Below are 13,418 nucleotides of genomic sequence, written 5' to 3' on the forward strand. Positions count from 1 at the left end.
ATTTTCATCATATTTTTATTTTCTTTCTATTATCCCTCTTTGGAATATTCTATTTACTATAAACAAATTTCTTCTTTTATATAGTAATTTATAAGAGTAGATTTTTAATTTGTATTGAATAATATATTTTAATATATTAAAATTATTATGTACATGATAAGGAATACCAAATACCACCAATATTATTGCTTTGAAATAACTATATTTTATATTGATTAAAATTCTTAATTTATATTTTTATTTTATGTTTATGTTTGAATTGAATTCCTTTAAAATAAATATATAAATTTCTTTCTTTCTTTTGAATAATACTAATTGCAAGGTGAACCTAAACTGTTCTTTTTCATAATTTAATATTTAAAGTATATTTTTTAAAAATTAGCCTAACATAATTTGCTTGTAAAAAGTAATATTTAAATGAATTGACCAAACACAAAATGTTGCTTTTAAAATACTTAAAAAAATATATTTAAAAAAAGTAAATTTTGACAACTTGACCAAACTGGCTCTAACTATTGAACAAGATCCATATGATTTGAATTATTTTCCTTGATATCTATAACGCCAAAGGCAATAAAAATATGCCAATGGTCTAAAATTGCAAAGCAAAGTCTAAAAGAAAATTATATCTAAAATTTTAGCAGTACATCTTATTGGTTAGGTTATTTTCATTTTTTTTTTGTTTAGCATCAAAATAATCTAAATATTTTCCATTTTTCCACTTTGTCATTTTCTAACTTTTAGGTGCAGTAGTATCAACCGAGGGTGTATTTGGTACGAAGGAAAATGTTTTTCATGAAAAATATTTTCCTGAAAAATGAGTGGTTTTATCACTTTTTTTTATTTGGTTGGTGAGTGGAAATTTTTTTCGGGAAATATTTTTTAGTATTTGGTTAGAGAATAAAAAATATTTTTTTATGCTACTCTCCTCATCCCCTTTCCATTCCCCATGTTTCCTTGCTCCCCCTCCCCCAATTGGGGTGGGTGGGTAGGTGGGGTGGGGGTGTGGCGCGGGTTGGATTTGGAGTGGAGTTGGGTGCGTGGGGTTGGGTTGGTGGGGCTGGGGAATATGGTGGGTAAGGTTGAGAAGCAGTTTTGAAAAATATTTTTCCATCTCTTGATAGGAAAAAGAGTTTTCTCCAATTGGAGAAAAATGAGTTCGTGATGAAAATATTTAAGCCAACCAAACATGAAAAAGTTAGAAAATATTTCCTTGTTACCAAACACACCCCGAATCTCAACTTATTTTGGATCAAATTTATTTGTCGAAAAAGAGACAGAAACCAAATTTAAAATTTTAAAAATAGAAACAAAAAATAAATAAAATAGGCGCTACAGTGTTGAAGAAAAGTAACGGAACTAAAAGAGAACGGAATCGTATATTAATCGTACCGGTGTTTCTCTTTTCTCCATTCCTCCGATTCCTTCTCATCGAATCTAATTCGCATAGCTTTATTATCCAATCCCCACCAAATAAATGTGGCATAGATCAGCTTCGTTCATTCTTGACAAACGAGAAAACGACGACGTTCTCAGTTCAGAGAGCCGCCGCATGTCTTCATTATCCATGGCGGCCGAAGCCCCTCAACAACCTAACCCTAATAATCCCAATATTTCCGCCTACTATCAGACTAGAGCCGCTCACCATGGAGTTGTCACCAGTGACTGGCTTGCTCAGGCTCAAGCCGCCGTCGGCCACAGCCCTGACGGCGCTGTCACCGAAAACTCGTTGTCAAAAACCGTGGATTCTGGGAAGACGTTTAGTGTGATTGATGAGTTCAATAATTGGCGTAAACAGCCTGATTTGGCTGAAGCTGTGGCTGCTATTAGGGCTTTAGCCTCTGTTATTCGGTCAAGTGAAGCTACTACTATGATGGAGCTTGAGATTGAGCTCAAGAAGGCTTCTGATTCTCTCAAGGTTCCTTTTTTTTTTCTATTTCTATTTATACTTTGATTGAATATTTTAATTTTCTTTGCTCTTACAGTGAATTGAATGTTTTGAGTTTCGATGGTGAGATACTTTGTGTTAGACTAGTGGATAGTATTTAACCGTTGAGGCGCGTAGAACACTTTCTTTAAGATATTAATTGCCCTGAACGATTGTTGTTGGGGATCAGCAATAAACCTTACAGGATCCAACAATGCCTCCAAAACCTCCCGGCTGCAATTCCTGAAGCATTTATTTCAGTTTTGAGAACGTTTAGTTTCGCGAGTAAGATTCTGAAAGAATAGGAGAAAAATATGTTTTTGATAACCTGCAAAATTGCAATTTTACAATGCTAAAGAGAGGAAGTTAATACTGTTTGTATTGCTCATGTTCAGACAATTATTGGTGTCTTTTCTGAAAATGGCACTTGTTGCAACAAGCCATGGCTGTTCCTGTTTCTATTTGAACTACCCCAGATGATAAGCTGGAGACGGTTATGTGTGGCTTTTCTGGTTCTAGCCCGGAATGAAGGTTTAGAAAACCAACTGCTTATCACTTTGTTGGAACTTTGACAAGCTCATGCTGATGGAAGGTTTAAAACCTAACGATATCTTTCTTTATGCACACAACCGTGCCATTCCCTTTTGTATTTCTAAAATTTGCAAACTAGTGGGGGATTGTTGGTATTGTAGTTAGCGAATTTCACATTTGGTTTTGTTGAAACTACACATGCAATATTAGTCTCATGCCTTTTCTAAGTAGTTAGGTTCTTTCATGAAAGATATTAAATGATTTGACTTTTCATGAAAGAACGCGTCTGTCGAAAAGTAACCATTCATAAAGATAAGACTGGTGATGCATGAGTCTTTGTTGGTCTATAAATAAGAGGACAACTGAATTTTCAGTGTTATAATGAAAAGTTTGCAATAAATTATTTCCAGATATACAAAGTGAATTCCCAAACATAGAATGAGAGTTCTATGGAATTATTCAGTGTTCCTTATAAAAAAGGGAATTCTTCAGTGTTGTTAGTTACAGAATTCACAAGGCTTTGTTGTATCTTGGTTGAATACTTGTGACTAAAGCGATAGTAAAATAGGGGTGGCAGTAAATAAATTCTCTATCGAAAGCAATTCATTTGAACCTCAAACTTACAAATCTTCATACTTTTTTGATCCATTTTCTTCTTTCCCAAGAAATCCAATACTTTGTGCTGTCTGTGACAAATTATCTTTTTAATGGAACTCTTTCATTGGTTTAATCATGTGGTTGGTGGTGCCACTTTTGTGCTGGAAAACCAAACCAGAAGAGGACCATAATTTGAGATTGATGGGTGAAAGGTGTGGTATTGTCCGTTTGATACTTTTGAGTATATATAAGAATGAATTTGTCTTATAATTTCAATTCAGAAAGAAAGGTTGTTTGGAAACTAGATACCAACCAGTTATGAAACCATTTACAGTCTTTCATTGCTTATGTGCTATGGCAGTCTTGGGACACAACTTCCATCTCTTTGACAGCTGGTTGTGATTTGTTCATGCGATACGTAACAAGAACTTCAGCATTGGAATATGAGGACTTCAATTCAGCTAAGTCTCGCCTTCTCGAACGTGCAGAGAAGTTTGGAGAGATATCCTATAAGGTATACCTAAAAATGACAGTTTCACTTGTCCATGAAAGACTAGAAAGTATTAATGCATTGCTCATCACACTAATATAGATCCTCTCTGAACTTTGCATTGCAGGCGAGGAAAATTATTGCTATGCTCGGTCAGGATTTTATTTTTGATGGTTGCACCATCTTGGTACATGGTTTCTCACGTGTGGTTCTGGAGCTTCTGAAAACAGCAGCTCAGAACAGGAAGGTCTTTAGAGTTCTCTGCACTGGTGTGTACAGAAAAAGTTCCAATTGCTGTTGTTGGCAAATTGATTGTTTCTCTCTCTCTCTCCCCCCCCCCTCTTCCTCTCCTTTTGAGGTTTGCTGTGTCGTGTATGGCTTCTAGGAATGGAAAGAAACTAGAAAGAAGTTGACTCTCTTTGCCAGATAAAAAGTCAATCGGGTTGGTTGATTGAATTAAATTAGGAAAATGGGAAAGTAACTATGTTTTGCTCATTTATATCTTTCCGGCTATCTTAGAGGCTTCACATGGGATGTAGAGGTCAAGCTTTTCTGTTATCTTGTGTCACAAATGCTATTTCTCTTTCTCCAAGTTCCACACTAGTACAGTCTGGTTAAACATTATTGCTTTCTTTTGAAACCTTATCATTTTGGTTGTTTTACTTGTTGGCTGAGGATTGAATTAGCTTTAGGTATGCTTAAATTCATGCCCATTAGAGGAGACCTGATTCCATCTTATGATAATTGGTATTTATTATTTTAAATGCAGAAGGAAGGCCTGATAGGAGTGGATTACGATTTTCCAATGAGCTAGCCAAGCTTGACGTTCCTGTGAAGCTCTTAATAGACTCTGCTGTAGCATATAGCATGGATGAAGTTGATATGATTTTTGTCGGGGCAGATGGTGTGGTTGAAAGTGGCGGTATTATCAACATGATGGGGACCTACCAGATTGCTTTGGTAGCCAAGAGCATGAATAAACCAGTCTATGTGGCAGCTGAAAGCTATAAGGTTGGTAGATACCATATTTCTTCATCACATTGATGGTTATTGATTGAACTCCCTTACTGTATACATGATTTGAAAAAATGCTCCCAACTTCTTGATGTTGCTTTTTGTATAAACTGCTCCAAAGAGGATGTTTAGTGAATGCAATCTACCACATGATTGATTCGCCTGATAATTTCAAATTTCTTTGTACAGTTTGCTCGTCTCTATCCATTGGATCAAAAAGATATGGTGCCAGCTTTACGTCCAATTGATTTTGGGGTACCAATTCCATCCAAGGTGGAAGTTGAAACTTCTGCTCGTGATTATACGCCGCCTCAGTATCTTACACTACTATTTACAGATTTAGGTGTTCTGACTCCATCTGTTGTAAGTGATGAGCTCATACAGTTGTATTTGTAGTGTGAATGAAGTATGGATTCGCTAGGTGTACCAAGCATTGCATGTATGGATTTCATTCTCCCAATTTCACCCACAAACTTATATGATTGTGAATTTTTGCAGTATTATCTCTTGAATGTTTTATATGGCATGCACTCCTTGGGTTTCTCCATGTGGCCTATGAGGATTTTTCTTTGCCTTGTTGGCATACAATTGCAGACGTGTAATTTTTGACCCACTTAAAAATAGTCCTAGTATTTTTAGGATATTTATTTGAGTTTATTTCTATAGGATTTTACTTTATTATTAATTTTAATTCTATTTTTAAGGCGCAAAAATTGAAAAATACAAAAATAGTTTCATGTTTTATCTTATTTCTATTTAGTTTAGGTTAAAATATTTTTATAGTGGTATTATTTTAATTTTACCATAACTTTAACGTATTTTTTTTATTTTAATATGATCTTTGAAAAATATCAAAAATAACTTCATGTCATAGTATAGTTAATTTTAATTAATTAAGAGTGATTTCACAATTTTATAATACATTATTTTAGAAAAGGAAATTAATATTTTTAGCCTTGTAGCATTAAAACGCCACTTTTAAAGGCAATTTTACCCCAAATTGAGGCCCAATTTCGAATATTAAAGGCCCAAATTTGGGCAACTCAATCCCCTCCCCTTGCAATGTAGCCCAATATCCTTTGACCCGCCGGCCAACCCACCGCCCCGCCCCAATTCCCTCCTTAAATCCTAACCCTTCATCCCTTTAATCCAACGACCCTTATTCTTTCCCCACCCTATATAAAAACCAGATATTAACCAAACCCTAGCCCTAATCTTGAAGACCTAAAGCAGCCGCACCACACCCTCCTCTCAACCCTCTGCTGCCCTAACCACACCCCAAACCCGCCAGAACCCGCTCATGGTCCCCTCCTCTCTTCTCTCCTTCCACGTCACTCAGATCGTACAAAGCCTCATCATATCAATTAGATTCACACGTTTTTCCTTTCTTTTTCGTTTTTTTGAAGCAAATCCGAGGCCTTAGGATAAAAGATTGGAAAATGGGAGCCGTTGGATCAAGGTCTTGATCCAAGACCTCCATTTTTTGATTTTTTGTTTACAAAAAGGATTTTCGGATTTTGGTTTTGGGGGTCCACACGGTTTTGGGCGTTACTTGGTGAAGAAGAAGAAGATTCGAGAGTGAGCTATATATTTGGGGATTTTCGGACAGAGAAGAGGAGGTTTTTGAGAGAGAAAAAACTGGAGAGGAAGATTAGGGTTTGTGAGTTCTTCTTCTCTGTCCTTATATATCCCGAAAAATCATAAAAACAATAAAAGTTTTCTGTTTTGATTTAATTAGGAGTCAAATTTTTGAAAAATAGGAAAAAAAAATCAGTTTCTTCTTTTGACTTTGGCGTCAAAAATGGAGTTGGATGGAAAACGTATTTGAGTTGTTCCTTCTCCGTTCGAGTTCCTCGTCGTGACAGATTGCCATTCGAGTTTTGTTGAGTTGAAGCTCGTTTACCAGTCGAGTTTGCCGTTTGAGGTTGAGTTCAGTGGTTCGCGGTTCCCGTTGTAATCCCTTGTTCGAGCTCGTTCTTTGTGAATCATTGTAGCTGTTGAAGTGTTATCAATCGAGGTTAATTTCAGGTTCCCCTCTGATTCCTTCTTTGTTCTATATTTGGTGTTATTAAAACATGATAATAACCGGGTTTTGATTGGCTTATAGATGATTTGATCCGCCGTTATTTTTGAGATTAACAAATGAAACTCATATTGGTTTGGTGACTATTCATGAGAGTGCGTGATCGTCATATCATTGCTTGCAATTTTCATGAATATTTCTGCTTGTTTAGTCGAGTTTAAGCGTGAAGTGAGTTCTGAAATTGTCTGTTCTACGATTTGAAACGAATATGTCCGGTTTCTTATCCTGTCTTCTCTCTTTCTTGACTGATAATCTCATTTGAGAACTTTCTTTTCTTGACCTAAATTTGTCGGCATCCTTAGTCGAGGTTCTGATTAGTTTGTTCCTGTATTCTGCTTTTTTTGAATTGGTGCCGAAGTTGTGAATGAACAGAACATTCGGCGTTTGAATTCTTGTGTCAAAAGGCTTGTAGAAGATTGATATTGGCGTTTTAGTTTTATGTAGAATGTTAGTCGCTTAGATAGGGATTCTATGTGTTCAAATGACTAATTTTCAAATCCGAAAACCAGTTAGCGATTCTTGTTTGAGTTCGAAGTTAAAATGAGAGTTTGATGAAGTGTAACCACTGGTTTGCGACTTAACTCGAGTTGATTTTGCCTCCAACATAGTAATCTTTACGGTTGCTAGTTTGATAGCTACTTTAAAAGGTCAGTTTGTCATTCAAGTTCCTATGTCAGTCAAGTTTGGTGCAGATCGCATTCGCAGCAGTTGCGTTGCTAAATTTGTATTAGTTATGACTGATGAAATTGAAACTCATAACTTAAGCGTGTTCAGGCGTTAAGTGAGTTTGAGCGTTTTGTTGGATGTTCCCATTCCACTGTCGTAAAGAATGAGATTAATGGTTGTTTCCTTCTAGAGTCTGTGTCATGTTTTATTATGATAGTTAAGTGAAGAAGTTGTTGGTGTTGGTTGATTTATCGTGAAGATAAGAACGGGTGATTTCAAACATGTGTTATGTTACGCAACGCCTTCCTGATGTTCTTTGGAAGGGAAACGTAAGGCTAAGCAACCGATGTCAGTGCGGTTGCTGTCCGCCAATGAGGTCCCCTCCGCACGCTAGACTAGATTGTCAGTGCCGTGCGGGAAAACCAATGTCACGAGCAATTGCGGAAGCTGAGAGAGAATTGGGTTTTGAATGATGATGATGATTTTATTGATGACTGAAATGCTGATTACAAAGATGCGGTGCCGAGGAGGAGAGACACCAGAAAAATGCTTGCTTGAAAATGTTTGATTGTTTGGTCCCCCTTAATAATGCTTAAAAAAAATAAACCAACATTATATGATTAGTCCTAATAAAGCTGTAGAAGCACACTGAATGGAAATGATGTAAACTAGCCTATGATTACAATGAAAAGGACTTAGATTATTACAAGGAAAAACTAAGTCCGATGGCAGCATCTTTGTCTTGCGGGTCTGCGCGCGCGTTGCTGTGGGCGCGCGCGACACTTGATGTGCTGGCCTGAGGCTGGGCACTGGTGCTTGGCATCAGGGTCTGTGCGCGAGGCGCTGCTGGAATGGGCCTGCAGCTGGGCGCTGGCGAGGCATCAGGATCTGCGCGCGCGGCATTGTCAGGGCGCGCGGCGCTGTTGTCATTGGCCAGCCCTTGGGCGCTGGCGAGAGGCATCGGTGGGGCGACAGAGGCACATGCGCGCTTGTCACTTGGCGCAGCCAAGACCACGGGGCCGACCATGGCGCTAGGCATTGTGAGGCTTGCTAGGCCGCCATGGGGCGCGGCCAAGGGGTCATGGGGCATGTCTGGAAAGCAGCCCATGACATTCTCCCCCACCTGAGTTGGCGCCGTCCTCGGAGCCTTATGATGATGATGATGATTCTGATGGTTGTTGGATGGGAGGTCTGCGCCCCTCTGTTCTTTGAGTTTGCTGTTGTAGCGACGCAATGATTTCATGCGGCTGACATGGAAGACTAGATGGATCTTCCACCAGGATGGAGTTTTCACCTGGTATGTGGACTTCCCAATGCGTTTTTCAATGGGCAGGGGCCCGATGTATTTTTGTTGCAGGCGAGGGTCATGGGTCCTTTCTGCAAACAAGTACCGCTTTGGGATGCATAGCATTACTTTGTCCCCTGGTTGATGTTGGGCAAAGCAAAGATTTTGTTCGGTGAACCTTTTTGCCCGCTCTTGGGCCCTGATGAGATAGCTCCGCACTATCTCCATGTTGCGCTCCCATTCGCTCGAGAAGTTGGCAGCTCGAGGAGATTTCGGCATGGTTGATGCATTCACCGTTTGCGGGAGAAGCGGTTGCTGTCCGGTAACAATTTCAAAAGGGCTCTTGTTTGTATGATGGCTCTTTTGAGAATTGAAACACAGTTGAGCAGCATCCAGGAGCTTCACCCAATGCTTCTGTGATCCGGTTGCGAAGTTGCGGAGATATTCCTCCAGCATGTCATCGAACCGGTCTGTCTGGCCATCCGATGGTGGATGGATGTCTGTGTTGTGACTCAATGTTGACCCAAAGCACCTGAAGAGATGGGTCCAAAAGTTGCTAGTGAAGCGTGAGTCGCGCCTACTAACAATGTTTTTGGGCAGGCCCCAATGTTTGACAATGTGCGAGAAGAAGAGTCGAGCTGTATCTTCTGCTGAGATGTTTTGCGGGGCTGCTATGAAAGTTGCATAGTCTGAGAACTGATCTATGACAACCATGATGGATGCAAGATTGCCGACTTGGGGCAATCCCGTGATGAATCTGAGGGAAACACTTTCCCATGGTCTCTGAGGGACATGTAATGGCTGCGAGGGTCCCGGCTGTGATGGGTGATCCGACTTGTCCTTGTGGCATGGCTGACAAGTCTTCACACGATGATGAGCGTCACCAGCCTTTTGGGGCCGCTGACACCAATTTTAATCCCGAATCGAGGAAAAGAATGACTCTATATTACAGTATGCGTACCAGAAATCCGGATAAGGAATTCTGTTAACCTGGGAGAAGGTGTTAGGCATTCCCGAGTTCCGTGGTTCTAGCACGGTCGCTCAATTGTTATATTCGGCTTGATTATCTGATTTTATACAAGTGTGAGCTTATGTGCAAAATTTTAAACTTTTATCGCTTTTATCATTTACTGTTTTTATCGAGAATTGCAACGTTGTGAAAATGTATCTCGAACCGCGTCACAATCAATGTACCCGTGATTAGAAACACATTTCGACTCCGTTGAGATTTGGATTTGGGTCACATCAATGTGCACCCGAGTTTACGAAGGTAAGATTTATTAAGGCGCGTCCTAAAGAGTCTGACGTATTGTTATTTTAGGAGGGTTGTGAGATTTGCTAAACAACCCGTCCTGGAAACTAAATGCTTCAATAATATACATTTAACAAGGGCCCCGCATCTGCGTTTTGCTTATTTTTATCGAGGCTCATCTCGTTGTTATTTTTAAAGGATATCCTATAGCAACTACGTTTCTTGTCGTGTTTGTCTCTATCAATTGAAAGCAGTAAATAGCCTTAGTCGATTACATGCTTGCGAGCTTATTTATAACAAGATTTAAAGTGCTTTTACAGAATAATAAAGCGTGACTGCACTTATGGACAACTAGTCGAAAATTATGGGCCCAAACCTAGCTCATGCGAGATGGCCAGACTTGGGCCCCTGTTTTTCCGATACAGGCCTAGCTGATTTGTTTCGATTTTGGCTCGGCCTTCCTGAGGTTGAGGCCTAGAACTGATTCTTTGTTCTTTATCAATTTATATGTGACAATCTGGCAAAAGGGGAAAGAACTTTAACTCATGTGGATAGTTTTCCTATTTGGCCTACATTAGAGAATATACTACACCATCAGACTAAGTCTAAAATACAACTTATTACACTGGGAATGTTTTTCACCTAACCGCATACATACATGACTATCATTCATTAACCTACATTGATATACTGAGCGTGTAGGCTACTTCTATTATCCAAACGAAAATGTAACTATTTCATGACATTTAATGTAACAGTTCGTATATATAAAAACAATCTGCAGGTCCTCTCTTTTGCATTCATGCTCAAACTCTCAGTTACATTGGTGGTATCTATTGTGTACCTGGTAAGGAAAGGAAAGGAAGAAAGGAATGATCAGCTGGGCAGTATGCAGTAAACACAGCAACAACAGGTACACAGCAACAGCACAACAACAAACCAACAACCAAATGTTTTCCACAATCCACGAACAACCAACAATAATTCCCAGAACAAAATAAACCAGCAATGGTCGAGTGCCAAACCAGTAATTCCAGACGAAGAGTAATGAAACCCCAGAAGTAAAAGAGTGTTCAATGCAGCAAATAACAACAGTTCAGCAACCAACAAACAGCTCAGTCAATGCAGATGACAGAACTTGGCCAAGGCAGCTTGACCAATATGAATTCTTATTCAACTTTCAGATGGTGTTTGGTTATAATCTATTTGGAAACTAACTTATGTTTTTCAGCTTTCTTTAAACTCAGTAAACCTTTCTTCAGACTAAAAGTTTCAGCTTTAAGACTAAAAATTCCAGCCTTTTGTTTTCTCCTTTTCTGAAGACTAAAAGTCCAGCCCCCTGTTTTAGTTCTCGAATGGCCTATTTATAAGCCAAAGTGACCAAGTGCAGCTAAGCTGCCCCTCATGCTGCAACTTGCAGCCTGCCCATACCCTGTTAAAGCCCATGCCTAAGCATCTTTTGGTGCCAGCCCCTTTGTTCCCCACGCCTGGTTTTAGTTTAATCCAGAATTATGGGCTCATTTTATTTATTCATTTTAAGCCCCATACCCTTGTGTCTTGTTTCCCATTAGTATTAGTTTAATCTTAATTATTACCCTACTTGTCAGCTTCATTTAAACTAATCTTTCTGTCCTTTTTGACACCCCAGAACACCCCTGCTTAGCCTTGATTATTACTGCCCTGCCTATTGCAGCATCAGGGCAGTTTTGAACTGATGAAAGTTCGAATTCAAGGCTGCCTGGGCTGAACCTTTTCAGTCATTTTTACAATGCAAACAAACCATTTTAAACCATGCTGGGGCATTCAGTTAGTGGCAACGTTCAATTAGTCATGCAACATTATTAGCTCGTTTGATTCATTAGTTATAGAAAACTAATCGACGACATTTATCGAGTCGACTATACTAATTATAACAGGTAATAATCAGTCGTTCAAATAAACAACACATACGGGGACCTAAAGGGCTTCGGACAACTTGGTCAGTCACTAGGAACCTATATAAGTTATTCATGCGACGACTATATTAATCGGACATGCTTATCATAGGATGCATTCAAATCATACACAAAAACCATCGACCAAATAAAAGGTCTTTACAGAGATGAAAGAAATCCGAATGAAAAATAACAACATAACAAACAAACACAACGGAATATGCTGACAACTTAATTAGAACTAAAACGAAAGAAAAGAAAACTTACCCAAAAAAGGTTTGAAATCAAAACGACCCAAATTCTGATTCAACTTCGAACTCTTGAGGCCGAACAAACTTTAATCAGGGTGTTCTCACATGAGAACACCTTGATTAAGGTCTTTTAGACCTCAAACCCTTGTCCAGACCGGCCGGATTCCCCAGGTGCATGTGTTCTAAGGTCTGGATTTCCAGATCTGATTTTTAGGAAGTTGTGGGTAGATTCGGACCAAACCAAGCTTGGTTTGGTCACGAGGAAGGTCAGGGGAATGTCTGGTATGAAGATGGGGTGGTTTGGCATAGGTCCGGGTTCGACTCAAATCTTCAAACGAAGATTCGAGACGAGGGAAGGTGATTCGAGGCAAGAGGGTAACAGATCCATGTTCAGGAGAGTGAGGGGGTCTTAGGGTGTTCAGGAGGTGGTCACCGGCGTTCGTGCCGCCGGCTTTAATGGCGAGGGAGACGAGGGCGGCTAGGGTTTCTAATGGGAGGTCCGGGTTCGACTTGGGGACGAAGGGGTGGGGTGTTGGTATAGGGGGCGTGGGTGTAAGGGAAGGTTTATATATGGTCTATGGGATTGGATCTGAGCCGTTAGATCAGATGATCTCAACGGCTTGGATCTGAGGGTGAGAACTGAGACGGGGTCGTTTGGTAGTTAAACGGGGTCGTTTGGTTTAAGTGAGGGGTTGGGTCAGATTTGGGTCGGGTTTGAACCTGGGTTATTGAAAGTGATCCTGGACCGTTGGATTGGATTGATTGGAACGGCTAAGATGGATTGGCCTGAAACGATGCCGTTTCAGGAGATGCCTGGGCAGCCGGATTTGGACTGGGCCTGAGTGCTGGTTGGGCCTGTTATTTTGTTTAATTTTTGGCCCAAACCGATTTCCTTCACTTTTGTTTTCTAATTTCATTTTTTCTTTTAAAACAAAAATAAAAATAAAAATAATAAATAACGAAATTAAAACTAAACAACAATGCAACATTTTAACACAATTATCACAAAAATTATTTAAGTAAGTTAAAAACCTAGAACAAACGATGCACTCATATATATATATATTTTTGAATTTTCTTTTACTGACCGAATTATGGTTTAATCATACATATTTTGTATTTTTGTTTGTTAATGATTAAATGCAAAAATGGACAGATCCACAAATGATTAACAACACATGTCACGAAAACTCGAACAATTGTACAGCGAAACTATTTGTTACTATTTTTATTTTCTTTTGGAGCGATTGCTCGTAAAGCAAAAATCACGTGCTTACAGCTGCCCCTTTTTGCACAAAGACACGAAGGGTTTTCGCGCAAAGATAAGCGAGCGATTTTTGCCTGTCCGAATACTCCGTGTGAAGCATTTTTTGAAAAAGATTTAACCG

General features: G+C 39.3%; 1 protein-coding gene across 1 annotated transcript; it reads left to right on the forward strand.

The window, feature by feature from the left end:
- Positions 1-1,357: 1,357 nt before the first annotated feature.
- LOC104217994 (uncharacterized) lies at positions 1,358-5,062 on the forward strand. The gene is made up of 5 exons (XM_009768372.2): positions 1,358-1,918; positions 3,417-3,569; positions 3,673-3,814; positions 4,315-4,556; positions 4,749-5,062. Exons 1-5 carry the CDS (start codon positions 1,478-1,480, stop codon positions 4,953-4,955), a joined length of 1,185 nt encoding a protein of 394 aa, XP_009766674.1. The 5' UTR covers positions 1,358-1,477; the 3' UTR covers positions 4,956-5,062.
- Positions 5,063-13,418: the final 8,356 nt, after the last annotated feature.

This window comes from Nicotiana sylvestris, chromosome 3 (genome assembly GCF_000393655.2).
Source record: "Nicotiana sylvestris chromosome 3, ASM39365v2, whole genome shotgun sequence".
NCBI classification, from domain to species: Eukaryota; Viridiplantae; Streptophyta; class Magnoliopsida; order Solanales; family Solanaceae; genus Nicotiana; species Nicotiana sylvestris.